The 17,954-nt window shown below is 43.3% G+C and overlaps 1 protein-coding gene across 4 annotated transcripts in view; it reads left to right on the top strand.

Moving 5' to 3' along the window:
* Positions 1 to 9,788, top strand: part of ebf3b (EBF transcription factor 3b) — a 65,283-nt gene extending 55,495 nt beyond the window's left edge. For 2 of the 4 annotated variants that reach the window (XM_010784162.1, XM_010784161.1), the window contains exons 11-16: positions 1,743 to 1,831; positions 6,810 to 6,875; positions 7,083 to 7,254; positions 7,617 to 7,802; positions 8,225 to 8,314; positions 9,592 to 9,788. In XM_010784162.1, coding sequence (XP_010782464.1) covers positions 1,743 to 1,831; positions 6,810 to 6,875; positions 7,083 to 7,254; positions 7,617 to 7,802; positions 8,225 to 8,314; positions 9,592 to 9,623 — 635 coding nt within the window. In that variant the 3' untranslated portion in view covers positions 9,624 to 9,788. Of the gene's footprint in view, positions 1 to 1,742; positions 1,832 to 6,809; positions 6,876 to 7,082; positions 7,255 to 7,616; positions 7,803 to 8,224; positions 8,393 to 9,591 lie in introns of all 4 variants that reach the window. The other 2 variants (XM_010784160.1, XM_010784159.1) reach the window with 1 other exon arrangement.
* The last annotated feature ends 8,166 nt before the right edge of the window (positions 9,789 to 17,954 follow it).

The raw sequence follows: 17,954 nt of genomic DNA, 5'->3' as shown, positions 1-17,954 counted from the left end.
GTGCACATTCACTCTCAGCCGGGCATGTGCATACATGTGCATACACACACACACACACACACACACACACACACACACACACACACACACACACACACACACACACACACACACACACACACTATGCATGCTCCGCCGGTGTGTGTACACATGTATGGGTCTGCCGGAGTGCATAGATAAGAAAGGGGGTGGAAATAACAAAAGAAAGGGGCAAATTCCTTGCTACAGCCTTGTCATGTACGATCAATAAGGCAGATCAATCCTTTATTAAGGAGAAGATGGCGGTCCCCCCACATTGCGAAGCGGACCTTTGTCGTTCCGGAACACATGATGACATGTCAAATCAGATTTCCAGCAGTGTATGTTGATGTGGCGTGGGGTTTATTCAGGTGTGCGCGTCAAATAGGGCCGTATACCACTGTATCTGCAAGCTAGATCCTTTCTATCGATTAGCACCTCACATTGTCCATGCTTGAACACATAATTGCTCCATTTGATCACGGTCGAGCTGGCAATTACTGTATTCAGGTTTTGGCAGAAGTGGTGCGTGTGTTTGTACATGACTGTATTTATGCGTGAGTGGGTGCAGTTTGTGTGTGAGCATGCTTGCATGTGTATTTAGATGAGAAGGAACAAAAGAAAAAGTGAGACACATGAATGTTCATTTTCCAGCCATGACTCCCTGGCTCGTGCTTCAGTGGCCCTGCCTGTGTGTGTGTTTGTGTGTGTGTGCGGGGGGGGCATTCGTTTGCTTTCACATTCTCTGGTGTTCAGCAGGTTCAGCGAGCTGTGCGGTGTTAATGCTGAAATTACATGCTGAGTAATGAGTGATGGGCCAAATTACAGGCTGAACAATGAATAGAGGCAGGCAGCTCTTATTAGTCTCCATAGAAAGCCATTGATTTATGAAGCGCCTTGCTCGGTGGAGTTACTCTCCTGAAAATGATATCTACATTGAGAACTGATGTTCTCTATTAAGTCGTTCCTTCCCCCTTTTACACTGCTCTCCTCCTTTCCTCCCCTCCTTCTCTCCTCTGCCCTCCCTCCCAGCAGGTCCTGCCTATGAGTGTGCACATGATTGTTTAGAATCAGGCGGAGCTGTAAGGAAGCCTTCAATTACCCATTAGGACTGTCAGACATAAAACGCCCTGCTCTCACCAAAGTCTGGGTTATGATTCATTTACTTTGTGCCTCTGATTCATCGCCCAATATGCCTCATGCCCCAGATTACTATTTGAGGGGTGGGAGAGATTAATGGCTCCATGGGATCTCCCGCCGTATTTCACGGGCCCAGTGTTGCAGTACAGTTGGTGCAGAAGGGTGAAATGACAGCAACTTACACTAGATCAATGTGTGGACAGCCTTTCACAGATTATTAAAGCTCGGTTAGATTAAAAGACCCCCGCTATGTAGTTTGCTGTAGTCAATATTCTCAAGCAGATAAAAAAGATGGGAGGGTCCCTCTGAAGGATTCTCAGACTGATGTAGGTCATCACTGCTGTTAATGGAATAACACTCAGTGACATGAGTGTCAGAGGAACCCGTGTCAGTTTCCATCACTTGCCCCCCTGATGTTTCATAAAACATCTCTTCACCCCTGAGGTCTCTTTGAAATTAGGCATTCTGAAATGACTTTTGTTCTGTAAACTCTAACAGATTTCTCAATTAGTTTCTTCCTGGGTCAAAATTGAATCTGAAATGGTTCTAATTTTTCCTCTCCCTTTTTTATTTTTTACTTTCAGCCCTGAATGAGCCAACCATCGACTATGGTTTCCAGAGGCTGCAGAAGGTTATTCCCAGACACCCCGGCGATCCTGAGAGGTTACCAAAGGTGAGTCCAGTGTCCCTGCAGCAGAGAAACACAGAACAGCAAGCACACAGAAACAGAGCTTGGTTATAAACGCCTTAACATTCTGAATGTGACAAATAAACAAAACATCATTACCATCAAGGCAAAGCACTGTGACCCCAAAACCGTAACAGCTTTGCTCCAAATATGTGGCTTACCCACTAACCAGCATGGTAATGGTATTGGTTTTGTGTGTGGAGAGAGGCGTAAACTCTCTGTGTGGCAAAATAGCTCAATCAGGCGTTTTCCTCTCCAGTAGTCTGTGGAGATGGTAATCTGGTCAGAAACAACGTCTGCACCCTCATTACCCCACTCATGTTTTCCTTTCATTTTCTGCAGCTCGATTTGGTTTAATCTTTTGTTTACAGAACCCTGTGCCGTAAACCCCCTAGTCTTACTGCAGCTAATAGACAAAGACTGCATGTTATTATGCTTTGGCTTTCTTATTGTTTTCTTTTGAACCTGGGTGATGGAGTTGAAAGCCACATCAATTTTAGACGCACCGGCGTGGCACATAAAAAGGCTGCCATGTTGAAAGACCTGAGCTTGAACACTAAGGTGCACGTTTTATTTTTGTTGTGATTACCCTCCCCTTCAGAAACTCTTTGATTCTTTTAGTCTTTTCATTCCCTTGGATTCTTTTACTCTCTCCATTTCCTATTGATAAAATCTATCTGTGTGTTTTCACTAATTGCCACCCTGCCAGTAATCATTTCTGTGACTGACGTTCCAGATGTGTCAAGTGTAATAATATAACTGATTACTACGTTCAAAACCCCTTGGCATGTGGTGAAGTGGGGGCCACCTTAGAGTTTTAATAATACTGTTAAACCTTTAAAGACCTTATCTATTAAATCCCAGCATGCAACACAGCAATATCATTAACGTCCAACGGGCAATTTAATAAAGAACAGACTGTGTGGTAGCTATAGACGTTTGACCAAGGCAATGTGGAGAAATGGAACATCACAGCTAGTTCCTGCTTCAGTATATGAAGTGTTTCAATTAGACTCAGTCCCTGTGGAGACAGGAAACAACACCTAGACATGAAATGTTACTCTAATTTCAACTGTAAACGTAGACCAAAAGGTAAAGTACACTTACCTTTAATATCCACATGGCTTTCTCTATCTCCGCAGGCATCGCTGGTCTACACAATTTTATAAAGTCTTTGTGCAATCTCCAGAACAAAGAGAGCACCAATGTTAAACACAGCGTTATTACGGAGAAACCTTACTTCTTTCCCTGAATACAAAGCGCTGTTGGTATTGAGACAGATTTTGACACTGAACCCAAGATTAGTTTCCTGGGCGTGCATACACTTAATATAGCACGCTCTCCCAGCCTTTGCATGAAACAATCACAGAGTGAGATGAAACCCTGCACTTCCAATAAACAACATAAATATTTGATTTGCTCTCTAATGGACCCAAATATGGGGTTCAGGGGGCATGTAAATGATCCCACCAAGTGATTCGTCATTGTTAAGCTTGCCATCTGAGGGTCAGCTCACGGGGTCAAAAGCACATTCCCAATAAAACAGCCCGTGGCAGGCTGACGCAGGCATGTACATTTGGAATGAGAACAGAAACGGCATATAGAAACAGCCATTACAGGGTGCAGGTGAGGTAGGGAGACTCTATAAAAAGAAGATAAAGCTGGAGGACGCGCGGTGTGCATTAGCAGAAAGGCAAATCGACACCAAGTCCACTCACCGCCTCCACCCCCCCCCTCCCATGACTTCACCCTCCAGTTGATAATATTACTGCGCTATATTGATTTCCACCAGCCTTCTCCCTGGGACCAGTAAGACACGTGGTAATTGTAAGGAGACAGAAAGCCAATATGGGAGTGCTCATGGATAGCAAGGGATGCACGCTAATATTGTTGCTACACAGAGAAAAAGGGGGGAAGCTGCCTCTGATTGAAGTTTACCTCGTAATTCTAAGACAACATCGTAGATGACAGTCTGACCCTGTGGGAGGAGTGGAGATATAAAAATTCAATGCAAAGTCCAGAGTGAATATGAAAGTAATAAGTGTGAGCAGTCAAGTGATGAGAAAGGAGATTGGTTTGCGGGCATCGCGTTAAGTGAACAGAGACTTTGGAATTCACCCTCCTTTTTAAGATCTTGTTATAAAACAATTTTCTATTCATAATATAAAAAAGACAATTTATAATACCATTTTGTGCCCTCTGGCAGTAATGGACAAATAGACTGGATATCACATTATATCACACTCAATTTCTCTCTTCTGTAACAAATTAGATTCATTATGAAATTAAAAGTGGAAACTCAATATTGTTTTATTATTAAGCTGATTGCTTTGGATTCCTTTCTTTCCTCCCAAAATGAGCATAAGCCCATTCTTTTCCAATTCTTTGTGTAATCCACAAGGAGAAAATATTACAAATGTGTTCATGTCAAGCAATTACCCATGTATTTAAATGAATCTCTCTTCCTGTGCTCTTTGAAGTACCTTCATCTAATGGCCCTATGCTTCTAAATGCATTCATTACCTCAGGCTAGAGCTAACAGAGTAATTGCCTTACAGTTTTATAATGGCATTAGCACTCCAAGCTACATAACCTAGGCCCTCTTTTATTAACTGTGATAATATAAATACAACATCCATGTTAATCTAGTGCTTGAAGAATCACAAATGAGTCCTTTTAGACCTCTTCTCCTTATTGTTAGATATTCTTTATAACACATCATTTGTTATGGTTTCCTCACATTTTTTTCTTGGCAATAATAAAAAAAAAAAAGCAGCCTTTAAATCTGAGGTGATCTGTCATCTGAGCAGCTCCATTTAAACAGTTGTTGAACACGGGACCTTTATGCTAAGCAAGGCAAACAATAGCAGAAATCTGTCACGCATTTGTCACAGAACAACAGAAATCATTTGCGGCCTTTAATTGTTTCAATTTAACTTGGCGTGTTCTGATATGTCTCCATGACAAGAAAGCCAATTACACTTATGCTGGAGTAGTATTGAGATTTACATGGAAATGCCCTCAGAACACTATTCCGTGTTAATCGCATTCACAGCGTGAGCTGATATGCATGAAAGCGTCTCGTCAGAAGAAAACAAACTTCTTCCTTGATTGGGTGCAGCACTTCTCATCATCCTCGGATATGACTAGGTTGCACTTAAGCATAGCCTTGCGAGTCAGCTTGGTTAGTTAAGACACCACGCGGTAAACGACAGATTAAGGATGAGAGGCAATATCCTTTTCTCTCCTCCTTTTTCCAAGCTGTCCTTATGTCACTGCTGCAAAGTACCATATGGACAAGGAGGGAGAGGACGTTTTACAGAGAATGAAACATGGCTTGCGAACGCGACAGTCTTAATTGCTTTAATTGTTGTTTAAAATTGAGAGCCATGTAGGAGATCTTGAAATATGATAGAATAGATTATTGGTAATTATTAACTGCAGACAAAAAGAAAGAAAACCACTTTATCTCACTCAGCAAGAGAGAGAGAAATCTGTTCTGCCTGATGAGAACACATCAAGACAGCTGGTCCTCTCATTTAGTCTACCTGCCTCACGACAACCATAATTCTTTATTTGTATGCAAACTAGATGCATGCAACGTTGAGCATACACACCAATTTCAGAGGTAAATGCCCATTCTAAGAGCCACCCATCCGGTAACTTGGGGTGGATTAAGCGATATGTTTCTATAAGAGAGCATGGCATACGCTGGAAGTGGCTTCTACAGTGATTCATCTTGATAAATCAAGGGCTGTGGTAGATATGCTCCTCAGGATGAAAGGGCCCATACACACACTCCGTAAACACTACATACGCTGTGCCTTGGAAATGCAGGCCAAGTCTTGGAGGCCGCTGTTTGAAGGCGCGAAGGCTGTGTTTACATTCATTTACGGCAGCTGCCGTCTTAATCCCACACTGCTATTGCCAAGTGATGGAACACTTCAGACAAATTACCGAGGCCCGCAAAAGAAAACACGGCGAATGTGGGAAGAAAACAAGCGCCATCTGAGATGTTTCTGGTGACAGATTTGCATTGCTTTTAACCAGAGTTCTAACAGCACAGTCTACAAATCTCTGCTCTACAGCAGGTGACAACAAGCAAGCATTTTAAAAACACACGCAACAGTCATGTCTGCAATTTGCCTTTGTCAGATTAGATGCACTCTTAAAGGAGATGAGCGTTTTCATAGAGCATATTGCCTTCTGTATTCTAGAAAACAAAGAGAGCAGCCTGGTTGCTTGAGAGGGATTTAATTGTAAGTGCTGAATTCAAAGAGCAGATAAAGACACACAAATGGGCCAAACCCCACCTAGCTGGAAGCCCCAAACAGAGTGGGGGGAACGGATCCGGGGCCAACTCATTTTCAGTGTTAAGAGCCAAAGCAACACAGCTAATCCGCATTGTCAAGCGGGGGCAAGCATGCAGACATGGATAAGACCACATCCTGAGCATCCGTGTCCCCAAGGCACAAGCACCCAGCTCTTGCTGGATGGGAAGTCATTTGTGAAGTCCTTTGCAACAGCCAGTCAAAGAGGTTAATTGAAAAATTCCTTAATGTCATTACAACAGAACTAGATTAACCCAGAGCTAATTCACTTTATTGTTCTGAAGAGAGGGGACTCGGCGCTGAACTCCAGAGCAAACGTGAGGCCCAGAAACAGGGGTGAGGTGTTGTTTTTAAAGGACCATGCCAGTTTAATTAAGATAGGGAACATTATTCACTGCTCTGCATGGATGGAAGGAGCAAAGTGGTAGTGCTGTGTAAAAAACGAACCGGTGCCTGTTCAATCAGGGTGGCTTTTATTTAGCCGCTTGAATATGTAAACATTTTTAAAGCTCTCCACGACCCAGCTGTGTAATGTTGTTTTTTGATATTGTTTGTTAGTGTGCGGACCACAGGAGCTTTTTAACATAATCAGTTTGGGTCTTAACATTGACGCTTCTTGTTTTGCTCATCAGGAGGTGCTGCTGAAGAGAGCGGCTGATCTCGTGGAGGCTCTGTATGGAATGCCCCACAACAATCAGGTCAGTATCCACACACCGCTTACACCTCTGCTATATAAGGAACCATTGAAAATGTACTGATAGTATATCCAAAAGGTATTTTCATCACTATATCTGGAACGTTGTAGGCTACATGCGTTGTGTGTTAACCATATAGCCATGAACCTTGCATCAAAGCTATGAAAACAACATAAATAACGAAACCGCTGCTTTCTCTACGCTTTCCAGGAGATCATTCTGAAGAGGGCAGCTGACATCGCCGAGGCCCTGTACAGCGTTCCCCGCAACCACAACCAGATCCCCTCTCTCGCTAACACAGCCTCCCACGGCATGATGGGAGTCAACTCCTTCAGCAGCCAGCTAGCAGTTAATGTGTCTGAGTCACAAGGCAACGACCAAGGTATGTGTGTAAGGATATGGCATCACAAATCTGTGGTTTTCAAAAGTGGGGTCCTTAGGGGGATTACAGGGGTTTTGCAGCGAAATTAGAAAATTAACATTTTTTTCACTCGTTTAAATGAGAAGAATTGATGGAAATTATGTTTTTAAACACTGGGTTCACTCACCTTAATATAGGCAGTTAAAGGGTCCAATTAAGTGCCACATTTCTTATTAAACTGGCATCTGCAGCATGTGCCGATATAAAAACGCTTGATTGCAGCAGTCAATTCCCATGATCATTTACCGTAATAAGTGAACTTTTCTCTGTAGGAATGAAATGAATGAATTTTTCTTTTCTATCTCCCACCCATGCTTTTTCAGTGGGCTACAGCAGGAACACCAGCAGCGTGTCCCCCCGGGGCTACATCTCCAGCAGCACCCCCCAGCAGTCGGGCTACAACTCCGTCAGCAACAGCATGAATGGCTACGGCAATGCCGGTATGAACCTGGGAGTGCCAAGCTCCCCCGGGTTCCTCAACGGATCCTCTGCCAACTCCCCATATGGAAGTGAGTAGCTTGCCACTATCGCACGCTGTAGTAGCACTAAGCTGCTGCTGATTTAATTCCAGCTCCCACATTCCTTTTCACTTCTATGAATCACTCGTGACAGGGTTATAACATTATTGATGGTGATAATATATTACTGTTCATTCACGGGGGCTTGTTTAGTTTTAGTACTTCGCAGAACACACATGTAGCCGAGGGTAGCAGGAATATTCCCCTTTTTATTTCTCCGTGTGCCACCTGTATTTGTTCAACCGGACGAGATGTTGATGGTAGGGGTCTGTGAGTACTGATCGTGTATCCCCCCCGGCAGTAATACTATCCTAGCCTTACCTTAACTGCCCTCTCCCTCCTCGGCACTACTCACAGCACGTTCTCACTCTCACCCCTCCTTCCTTCCTTTTCCCTCCCTATCGTCTTTGCAGTTAAACAAAAGAGCGCCTTCGCCCCTGTGGTCCGACCCCAGGCCTCCCCACCCCCCTCCTGCACCAGCGCCAACGGCAACGGACTGCAAGGTGAGCCCCCCTCACCCCCTCATCCCTTCCCTACGGACTACTGGTCAGATACCGCTGCTCAGGCCTCTGTCCGGTTCGGTGAGGGATTAATCATTACAAATATATGCATTTTGACAGGCCAATTTACACCTTTCAGTTCACACTCACACACACAAAGCATGCCTATACACACACACACACACCCACACGACTGGAAGCCGCCGTCTGTGCAACGCAAACAAACCTCCTTGTTGCCCTTTCTTACAAATGATCCCCTCCGATGTCGCAGGAAAAGACCTTCCCCGAATTGTTTTAGTAATTATGTTTATTAGGTTTTGTGCATGTGTCATGACCAACATGATTACTTTGAAAACAAGCTTAGCCGTAGTGTGTGCCCCAAGATTAATAACATTGGGCTTAATGAAGTGGGAAATTAAAGTTCATCTTGCTACACGTTCATACTTATTAATACATGTTGTGCAGAAATTAATGAGCAATGCCTTGCCATCATCTGCGCTGGCAAACTTAAAAGCATTTCAACCATGACTCTACAAATATACTCAGAGCAATATAATAATACATCATCCCAGCACTTCACTAGTCGCCTAATTGTTAAAACGTGTGAAAGTACTGAATATATAAACTCTCCGGGTGAGGTACAGTTGCTAATGATATCCTAAGCAGATGGTCTTGGTAGAATAACGGAAGCTACCTTTGATCTAGCGTAATCTCTCTTAGATAATGACGCGGAGGCACGACTTGGGGAATGTCGAAATGTACGACTAATGTGCTGTTCAGTGCCGAGGAGTGAAGGATAAAGAGAGGAGGGGAGGATAGGAAGCGATAGAAGCAATCTGAGGAGTGTCTAGTACTGTAGCGCTGTGGCATTGTGGGAAGTGACCGTGTTGTTGCTCTGCCGTCACCACGGCCGCGTCTCCTGGGAGTCTGGGCCACTGTTTGCCATTACCCCAACGCCAGGAGAAATATCACACATAGCAGGACTGGCATGCTGGGGGCTGAAATGTCAGAGCAGGAGGGAGCTTTTCAAAGTCTCCGCGTTAGGAGGACGTGCAGCAGCAGGCTGGCGGACACGGCAAACACTCACAGGCACATACGCAAACAGGCACATTTAGGCATACATTCAAACACTTATGCAGTCAGATGGCTCACGCACACACACACACGCACACACATTGATACATACACAGAATTACAAATTGTTCAAAAATATTTTTTTTTAGCCATAACTGTTTTTTAAGGCAAATCAACTAACCCTTTTTCTTCTTCTCTTTTTCCAGCCATGTCCGGTCTGGTTGTCCCTCCAATGTAAATGCACTTTCATCATCTCAAGCACCAGTCTACACATTACCACTTCACAGGAGCACACAGCAAAATCGCTGGTGTAATGTATAGTCAAACGCTTGTTTTTGTTTTTAAAGATGAAGGGAAAAAAAATGAAAAGAAAGAAAACGATTTTCTTTTCTTTTAAATGACTTTCGCAACCTGCAGAAAAAAAAGGATTTCAAGAGGAACACTTTTTTTTTTTTTTTCTGTGGGACTCTTTTTTTGTGTATATCCTTCCCCCCATTGTATCACCCTTGAAGAGGACGCGGGATGACGAAGGGTTTATTTTGTATACCTGTCGGGTTGTGCTTCGGCCATGGACATGTCCAATCAACCACACATTCAATACTGGAAGGGACTCTGTGGACTCACCATCTGGTTGTAAAGTAAAAACACTGATGTACAGTACATTTGCCAATGAACTTCAAGACATTGTTTTTCTGTTTCAACTCTCTTTTAATAGATTCACAACAGTTGTGTGTCTTTATAATGTGACTTTTTGTATTTTTATGTGTGAGAAAAATACACAGGGGCCAAGTCAGTTTGAATTTCAACTGGAAAATATATGAGATATATAATGTAGAAAAATTGATCATAAAAGTACAACGAGTAACCGGGGAGGGGCTGGGTGGGTAAGGTTCTATCACGTGTCATTCCTGCATTTTAACTTAAATTTTGTAATTTATTGTAGCTAGAAATCATCCTCAAAAGTAAAAAAAAAAAATCCTCTTTGATTCAACAAGCACACTGATGTGTACAAAACACTGCTCTGTTGATGAATATGATGTACTTCCATGTCTAGAGCTTCCTTTTAAGCAAGTGTGTTTTGCCATGTTTTTCAACTTTTTTGCTAGCACTGTATATTAATGCATTCCTAGGCTACTGTGAAGTCTGTTTCTTGTTGATGAGGAGCAGTCTCCCCCTTCTAGCTCCAATTCCCTTATGTGTTTTATATGTGGTTAACAATTGTAGACTATTGTGATATTGCCAAACTTGTGCTAAATATTTATACATCTGTCTTTTTCATGTTCTTTTAGATCAACAAAAAAACATTTAAAAAAACAAAAAATCCATTGAGAATGTAGGAGTAAAGTAGTTCATCGTCATATTTCTGTTCCAACACACACTTGCGCTCACTGAGGGAATTTTGTAACATATCAACTATAAATAATGTATTTATCTCTGAAATTTTGTATATTGCTTTTCATTATGTATGTATTAATCGTCATGCCCTTAATATAGTGATGCAGCACAGATAATTCAGCCAAGAACTGTTGCCTTCATTTGTTTTCTTTTTGTATTTGATGAAATGCAATGTGCATATATTTCACGTGTATCCTCAAAAAATTTGTGTTACTCCGTCAAGACTCTCTGTCCATTTTTTTTAAAGGGGAAGTCAAACTTCATTGTTTATTTTTATATTGATTTTAAATTATCTATACAGACCATTTTGGAGAAAACTTTGTTGGTTGTATTGTCAAATAAATTGTTTGTGACCCATATGATAGTTGTTAAGATCCAATAGAGACTAATGTGCATGAGGGACAACCTTGGAGATAAAAAAAACACTCCATTTGTGGTTGTATTTTTTTCTGTTTTGTAGAATGTATAGAAGTCATTTTTACTCACCACTTATGACTCTGCCACATAGCTTACATGTGTTTACAGGGAAGAAAATTAAAAAATGTCAACATTTGGAATGGAAACAGAAATGAATAAGTGATGTTTTATTAAAATTTTCAGTAAAAACACAATAGCTCCTCAACTGTGGACTTCTTCAGTTTAAAGTACAGTTTGGCTGGCAGACAAACTGACAATCAGAACAAAGAAAAAAAGACAGTAGAAACTTCTGAAGACAAACCTGTGATTCGTCTGTAAGTTGTAGTGTTTAGACTTTGCCATAGAGATAACTGTAACCTGTGGAAAAGTGTAACATCCATAAAAGATGAAAACTGCTCTTTACTCACATTTTTTCCGCAAAGCACTCTGACATTGTGACATATTCCTACTGGTCTCTGTATCAGCATTTCCTGCATCTGTGGTGCTTCAAAGGTTCATTGTAGTCATTCATAAACAGTGCAAGCTTTTTATTCAAAGCACCCCAAATGGGGCTCATTCAAATCCCTCATTTCATTGCATTAAGCCACCTAGTTAATAAAGAATCAATACATTGAAAGAGCAAGGTTATCCTTTGTCTATAAGGGCTGGTATCGTTTTGAACCTCTTATAGTTTGAGCGCTGAAAAGGGGGGCCAAAGTGAAATCTATACTCATCAAGTGGGTCAAACAGAAGGATAGAAGTGTTTGAGGGAAGAATGGTGTTCTCCTTAAAAACAACTGCGCATCTTATCTGGCATCCTGAGTGGTCGCGGAGAGCAGGTCACAAAATGTCAATTTCTCATCAAGGCAACATTGTCCGAGACCACCTCTGCCTTTAATGCACAATTAACCGACGGCAAACCTGAGTGGCAATCAGCATATCACAGCTTATTATGTCAGCCAGCATGCACGGATCTCACGGCGCCGGCAGATAGTCCAGGAGCTGCTGATAGCGCAAAGGACAGATGCACTCAAAAGAGCCATTTCATTTTCAGCTGCGATCGCCTTGTGCTTCAAATCGTTCCCTCGATAATCCAATGTGTCTGATAACAATTGCCACACATCTGCTTCCTGACATTGCATTATCTGTTTCAGATACACAGGGCTGGATCTATCGCCTTGTTCAATGACAAAACGCTGCACGAACTGTACTTTCATTTAGTCCTGAATGTCCACTACATGAAACAAAGGAAACAGTCTTTCATCGAGAAAACAATAACCCTGAGCAAGAACAGAAAAAAATGAGAGAGGAAAAAAGAAATCTGGGGGTAAAAGACAATCAAAAAAAGACACGTTTGCGCAGTTGTTGGCAGTTTTAAGAGCTCTGAAGCCTGGCAGGCAGGCTGGAGGTGCAGTATATTGTCTCAGCAGGTTTCCCTGTACCCAACGACCGGCCACTAGCTCTGCCACACCACTCAATCATTGTGAGAGCCTCTTTATTGGAGAACTCTAATGGCCACCCTCCACCATGATCTTAATGTGTGCATTAAATATTTATAAATCCTGGGTCAATAATGCCCCATAACCAGAGCCTGACAGACCCCCACCGTACCATGTGGCTGCCTCCCTCTCAAACACAGGCTGAGGTCAAGGGGTCGTGCAATCAAAAGAGAGCGAGGCTCGCCACATCCATATGTTGCCACTCTTATCAAGACTTTCCTCAGTACTGGTTATCTGTCAAAGGAAAGAAATATTGAAAGCAATATCGATCTTAACTAGCCTTGTGTTGCCGAGGGCCACGCTTCAAACATCTGCTCGTGCATTGTTATATTTCAAAAACACCTCCTCTCAATAATATAAGCCTGAGCGGTAATATTGAACATCTCTGTCTGACGCCGAGTGCCTGAGCATGACTAATAACCGCGTTATTAACAAGCGTCACCGGAGATTCTTAAAAGTTGATATGCAGGCTGAACATTTCTTAATTAGCGGCGGGTTAATTGTGCGGCCTGGCGTCTCCACGGGTGACTCAGTGGCTTTACGTGACCACAGCCCGGCTGCTCTCCTGTGCTGTTCAGGTGAAAGATTGCGCTCTGGTGATAGCGCGCACAAAAGAGCGGCCGGACAATGAGCCAGTCAATGGAGAGCTCCAGTTGAAAGAGCCACAATGGCCGTGCATGCTGGGAATTGGGCTGGATGATATAAAGGAATGAAACCTTCATTGAGGCCATGGAGGACAAGCATTCAGAAAAGAGGGTTTTGTTTGCTCTTTATCAATCTGCCGTTTCCCATGAGGAAAAACAATTCAAACTGACCTTAAAAAGAGAATATTACCTTACGCATCCACTCCCTATGTAACTCTTATTGAGGGGGCTTATACATTCACGCTTAATAGATGTCGACGTGATAATACCTTTGTGCCAATTTGTGTACAGTATCAAGTCGGGGCGTAAAATTAAAAGGTGGACGACAGTTTGTCTTCCATGCTCCGTGGGCAGTGCTGAGAAGTACTTTTCAAGGATTTGTTCGCGGACCGACAGGATTTGTGTAACCGCTGAGTGATGTGCTTTGTGAGGAGAAAAAAAAAAGAACTCTCGTGAAGTTTAGACATGAGTAGGACGGTGCTGCTGCGACTCGTAAAAACTTTGAGATGACAATGAATCAAAAAAAGGGACTATGACCTTTTTTTGCACAATCCCACATTTGAATTGAAACAGGGAATAGGAGCCCTTTTTTTTCTTTTTTTTTTAAACGGTCCCACATTAGCGCAGCCTCGTGTCTGTGAATCGGTACATCAGAAAAGACCCTGCTCCTCTGCAACTGTACACTGGGAGTCAGCTTTGCAAGGAAAACTCTAGATCCTCGCGAAGATTTCCACTTCACTCGCTGCAGTCAAGGAGGATGAGCAAAGTATCCCACTGCTTCAAAATCCATTAAACTTGTATTTGGGTGTCATTTGATACGTCATCAATGTTTCAGTGCATTTCAAACCCACAAAAGCAGGATTTACCCCTGACAGAAATACAGTATTCACTATATTTTCCATTTACGAACTTCACTTAGTCCAAAAATTACGCTGTAAAGATTGCCTGGTCAGGAAGTGTTAGGCTACGGTGATAAAATAATATCACTTGAACTGTATTTCTGCCACAGTCTCCACCACATAGAGCTCCTTTCATAGTACCCCTCTGTAGTGCTTTGTCCAGTAGTTCTGGATATGATATCATCTATTAATAATGTATTGGCAATGGATTACATAAAAAGGGAGCAGAAATAACATCCAATATTCATGCCCCCTGAGCTTGACTGTGTCCAATCCGTTTGGCCCATAAAACCTTAGCCCCATTTCCATATCCGCTGTGGGTCACGACAGGTCTGCCGCACAAAGGCTCACAGAGCAGCTCAACTCAGGAAAGGGGCAGTAAAAATAGGGTGGATTTCTGAACCCTTATGAAACGGCCCCCCTTTGGAAAGAAAGTGAAAAAAGCCCTTTTCCGATTTCAGCGCCTGTGAAAAACCTGGTACTGTATTTCCCTCTTTAATTGTGCCACTTGAGAAATTGACGTGCCTCTGAAACATGGCATGAATCTCACAGTTATTGCAGTCCCCTTGGCAGGGAATGTTGATACAACATCTGCATGCTATAGAAAGTAATGGAAGTAGCAGAGGTGGCAGCTGCAACTCTACAGGAAGTGTGCCATTTTCAGGCAGTGCTGCTGTGAGAACCACTAACTGCCAGCCTGGTCTTGCAGGCAGCTCTGATTGCCAGGACACTATGACAAACACGCAGGGGCTGGGAGTGTTGCATCCTGGGGGATGACAGCTTCTGTTTGATTGTCAATAAGGCTCATTAGCAGAAAAAATGGAGAATGCGAAAAGAGATTAAATGGCTTGAGACAGGGTCCCCCTCATGTTTCATTACTGAGAATTTATCAGAGCTTTTATTTCATCAATTCCACGAAGAAAAAAAATCACTTAATGCTTCCCCCCTAAAATATAGAAGCTGCATTTATATTCATAAAAATCTATGCATTTTAGATATTGTAATGACACACAAGCAGTTCCATCAGAACAGACCCAACAAGTGCTAATGGTCCCTTTAAACACCGTCCACACCTTACAGAAACCTCTCAGAGCGACTCTCATCTTAAGAACAGTGGCGGATGTTTCCCTCCATCTTAGGGAGGAACGGCCAACAAAGCAGCGTGTAAGGGCCTTTCCCTGAAGAGTCCTTGTCACGCCGCGCCAAACCTCTGTGATTATCGTTGTTTTTGCAGAGAGTGTCCATGCCTGCCAATACCGCTGTTCCATAAATGAATTTGGCCCCTCGTCAACGAATTACCTAACACGCAGAACTGTGTATGTGTCACATCCAATTCCAACTCACCGGCTTTGGTGGTGTGTGTCAGCTGGAGGACTTAATCATCAATCGTCAATCATAATAAGCGAAGCACATTGATAGGGCTCCTTTTTTTTTTTTTTCCAACACAGTTAAATAAAGTGTAAAGGGAGAAGTTAAAACTGACCTTGTTAAATTGGGTCCACAATTTATATTCCTAATTTAGTGTATGGATTAATTAGTCTTGTGTGTGTGTGTGTATCAGTTTCCATGTGGCGAAGCTTAGAAGCTATATCCACTTCATCAAATCACTGCTCGCTTTCATAAGGAAACTCTGGAATGATATCTGTCAGTCTAATCTTGATGTTTTTGCTCAGAACGGGCTTTGCATATTTTTAGCAGCACACTTTTAATTAATGCCTAATTGGACGATTTACAGAGAGGACTTTCTCCAACATTAGTTGCTAATCAATAACGCCTATCTCACATCATGCAAAATTAATCACTATGACCTGTTATCAGGCCTTAATGCAACCACACACACACACACACCGACACACACACAGATATGCACGTGTAACACGCTAACTGGCATGGCATGCATTTTGCACGAGGCTGAGGAATCTGGCTCATATTTTCCGTCTCCCTGATCCAATCCTCTCCCCCGTCATATAGATCGGAGTCTGCGGGGGCCAGAGGCGCTGACAGAGCCCAGATGCTCCCAGTCTGTCTGGGGGACTGGGGAGACTGGTGCCATGGGGTCCTGGAGCCTCTGAAGTGCCGCCCCTCCGTCAACATGACCAAGGCTAGACCTGCACTTTCTCCAGGCTGAGACACTCTCCTTACCACGCTGACAACCACGCTGCGTAGTCACAGATTGATACACGCAGGGATACCCGCTCTCACGTTATGTAGGGTCGTTCATCAGCCGTTCCTAATTAGAGACCCCCAGACCAACACTGGAGTTCATAAGGTTACAATGACACACTGGTACAAGGTTACTAACACACACACACTCGAACGCTGAGACCTCTCAGGGTTTCTTTCACTTTCTCATTTAATCCTGCTCTATCTCATCAACAGTGTCCTTAACTTGCTCATGTCGAGGGAGGGGGGGGGGTCCTTTGTTCTAAAGAAACAAAACAAGAAAAGGCACCAATACGAAACCTCCATCCTCCAGCTTTATCTCTCAAAACACAAAGATCATTACAAGAGCATCAAAGTATGCCATGTTTGAAATGATATTTCTCTTTGTAGTTGTGCGTAGCGTGGAGTGTGTTGGTATTAGATGCTGCTGTGGCAGCTGTCGTGGCTGGCTGCGTGGTGCCGCCGTGTCAGGGCCTCCGAGGCCGGGCTGTCCCGGCAGACAGACAGAGGGGGGGGAAACCTGATAGCGCAGCCAAGCCCCGCTCTAATGTCTGTCTATCCAGCTATCTGTGCCCTGTCTATCTGTCTGACTGACTGTCGGACACTGCCTATCTGCACGCCGGATACTCCTCTGGCTCCTGAGCAGCAGTGCAATGCTTGCAACCGAGTTAATACGTTCCAAAACTTTTATTTGTTATAAGCATCCAAACTTCTTGAGCAAGATTAAAAGCAGCTATTTATAAATCACTTCTGCACGGTCCCCACTAAGCTCGCGTCTTGTGCCAAGGGTTGCAGGTTGTGATAACATTAGACTCATAAGCCGACATGTATGAGGAGCACGAGATGGAAGCACAGGGTGTGTTTGTTTTTGATGTGGGGGCAGAAAATTGCTCTATAATGAGGAGGGGTGCCAGGATATGAGATGGGAAGTGGGGAGTTGGAGACAGGATATAAGTTATGAGAACTGATCTAATGTTAGGAAATGCAGAGGTTGTTGTTGCTGCGGCTGTATGAGCTCGGTACGATCGGCCGTGATTAATAAAGCCCGGCCAGGTCAAAACACTGCACTAAAGCTACGGATGCCACCAACCATATCCTCGCTTTTTCTGGGGCTCAAATGAGTGTGTGTCGTATGTGCGGGAGAGTGTGTGTGTGTGAGGGGGTTAATAAATGTTGAATCAAACGCCGCACGAGACACTCACACTCCTTAAGGGTTGCCCATTAGCGGTGTGTGGGTGCATGGGGAGTTTATCAGTGTCTGGGTGATTTATGAAGTCAGACTCAATATCATCCACTTCACCCACACACATATGGACATACACATGTGCACACACCAACATGCATGGCCACATGCTCAAACACACACACTCACACGCATGCAGCGCGCGTGCACTCCAGTACTCTCTCTCTCTCTTTCTGAAATGGAGGCAGATATTAGGCCAAAATGAAAGGTTTCACAGAGATTAACAGTGCGGATGATGAGATCGTCTCAGCCTCTTTTAATCTAATTCCTTTTTTATCTCCGAGCCAGCATGATTCGGAAGTGGAACACAAGGTACAAAATATCACCGCA

This window comes from Notothenia coriiceps, unplaced genomic scaffold, assembly GCF_000735185.1.
Source record: "Notothenia coriiceps isolate Sejong01 unplaced genomic scaffold, NC01 NC01_scaffold00026225, whole genome shotgun sequence".
NCBI lineage: Eukaryota > Metazoa > Chordata > Actinopteri > Perciformes > Nototheniidae > Notothenia > Notothenia coriiceps.
The sequence above is the reverse complement of the archived record's forward strand: the minus strand, read 5'-3'. Positions and strand labels throughout refer to the sequence as shown.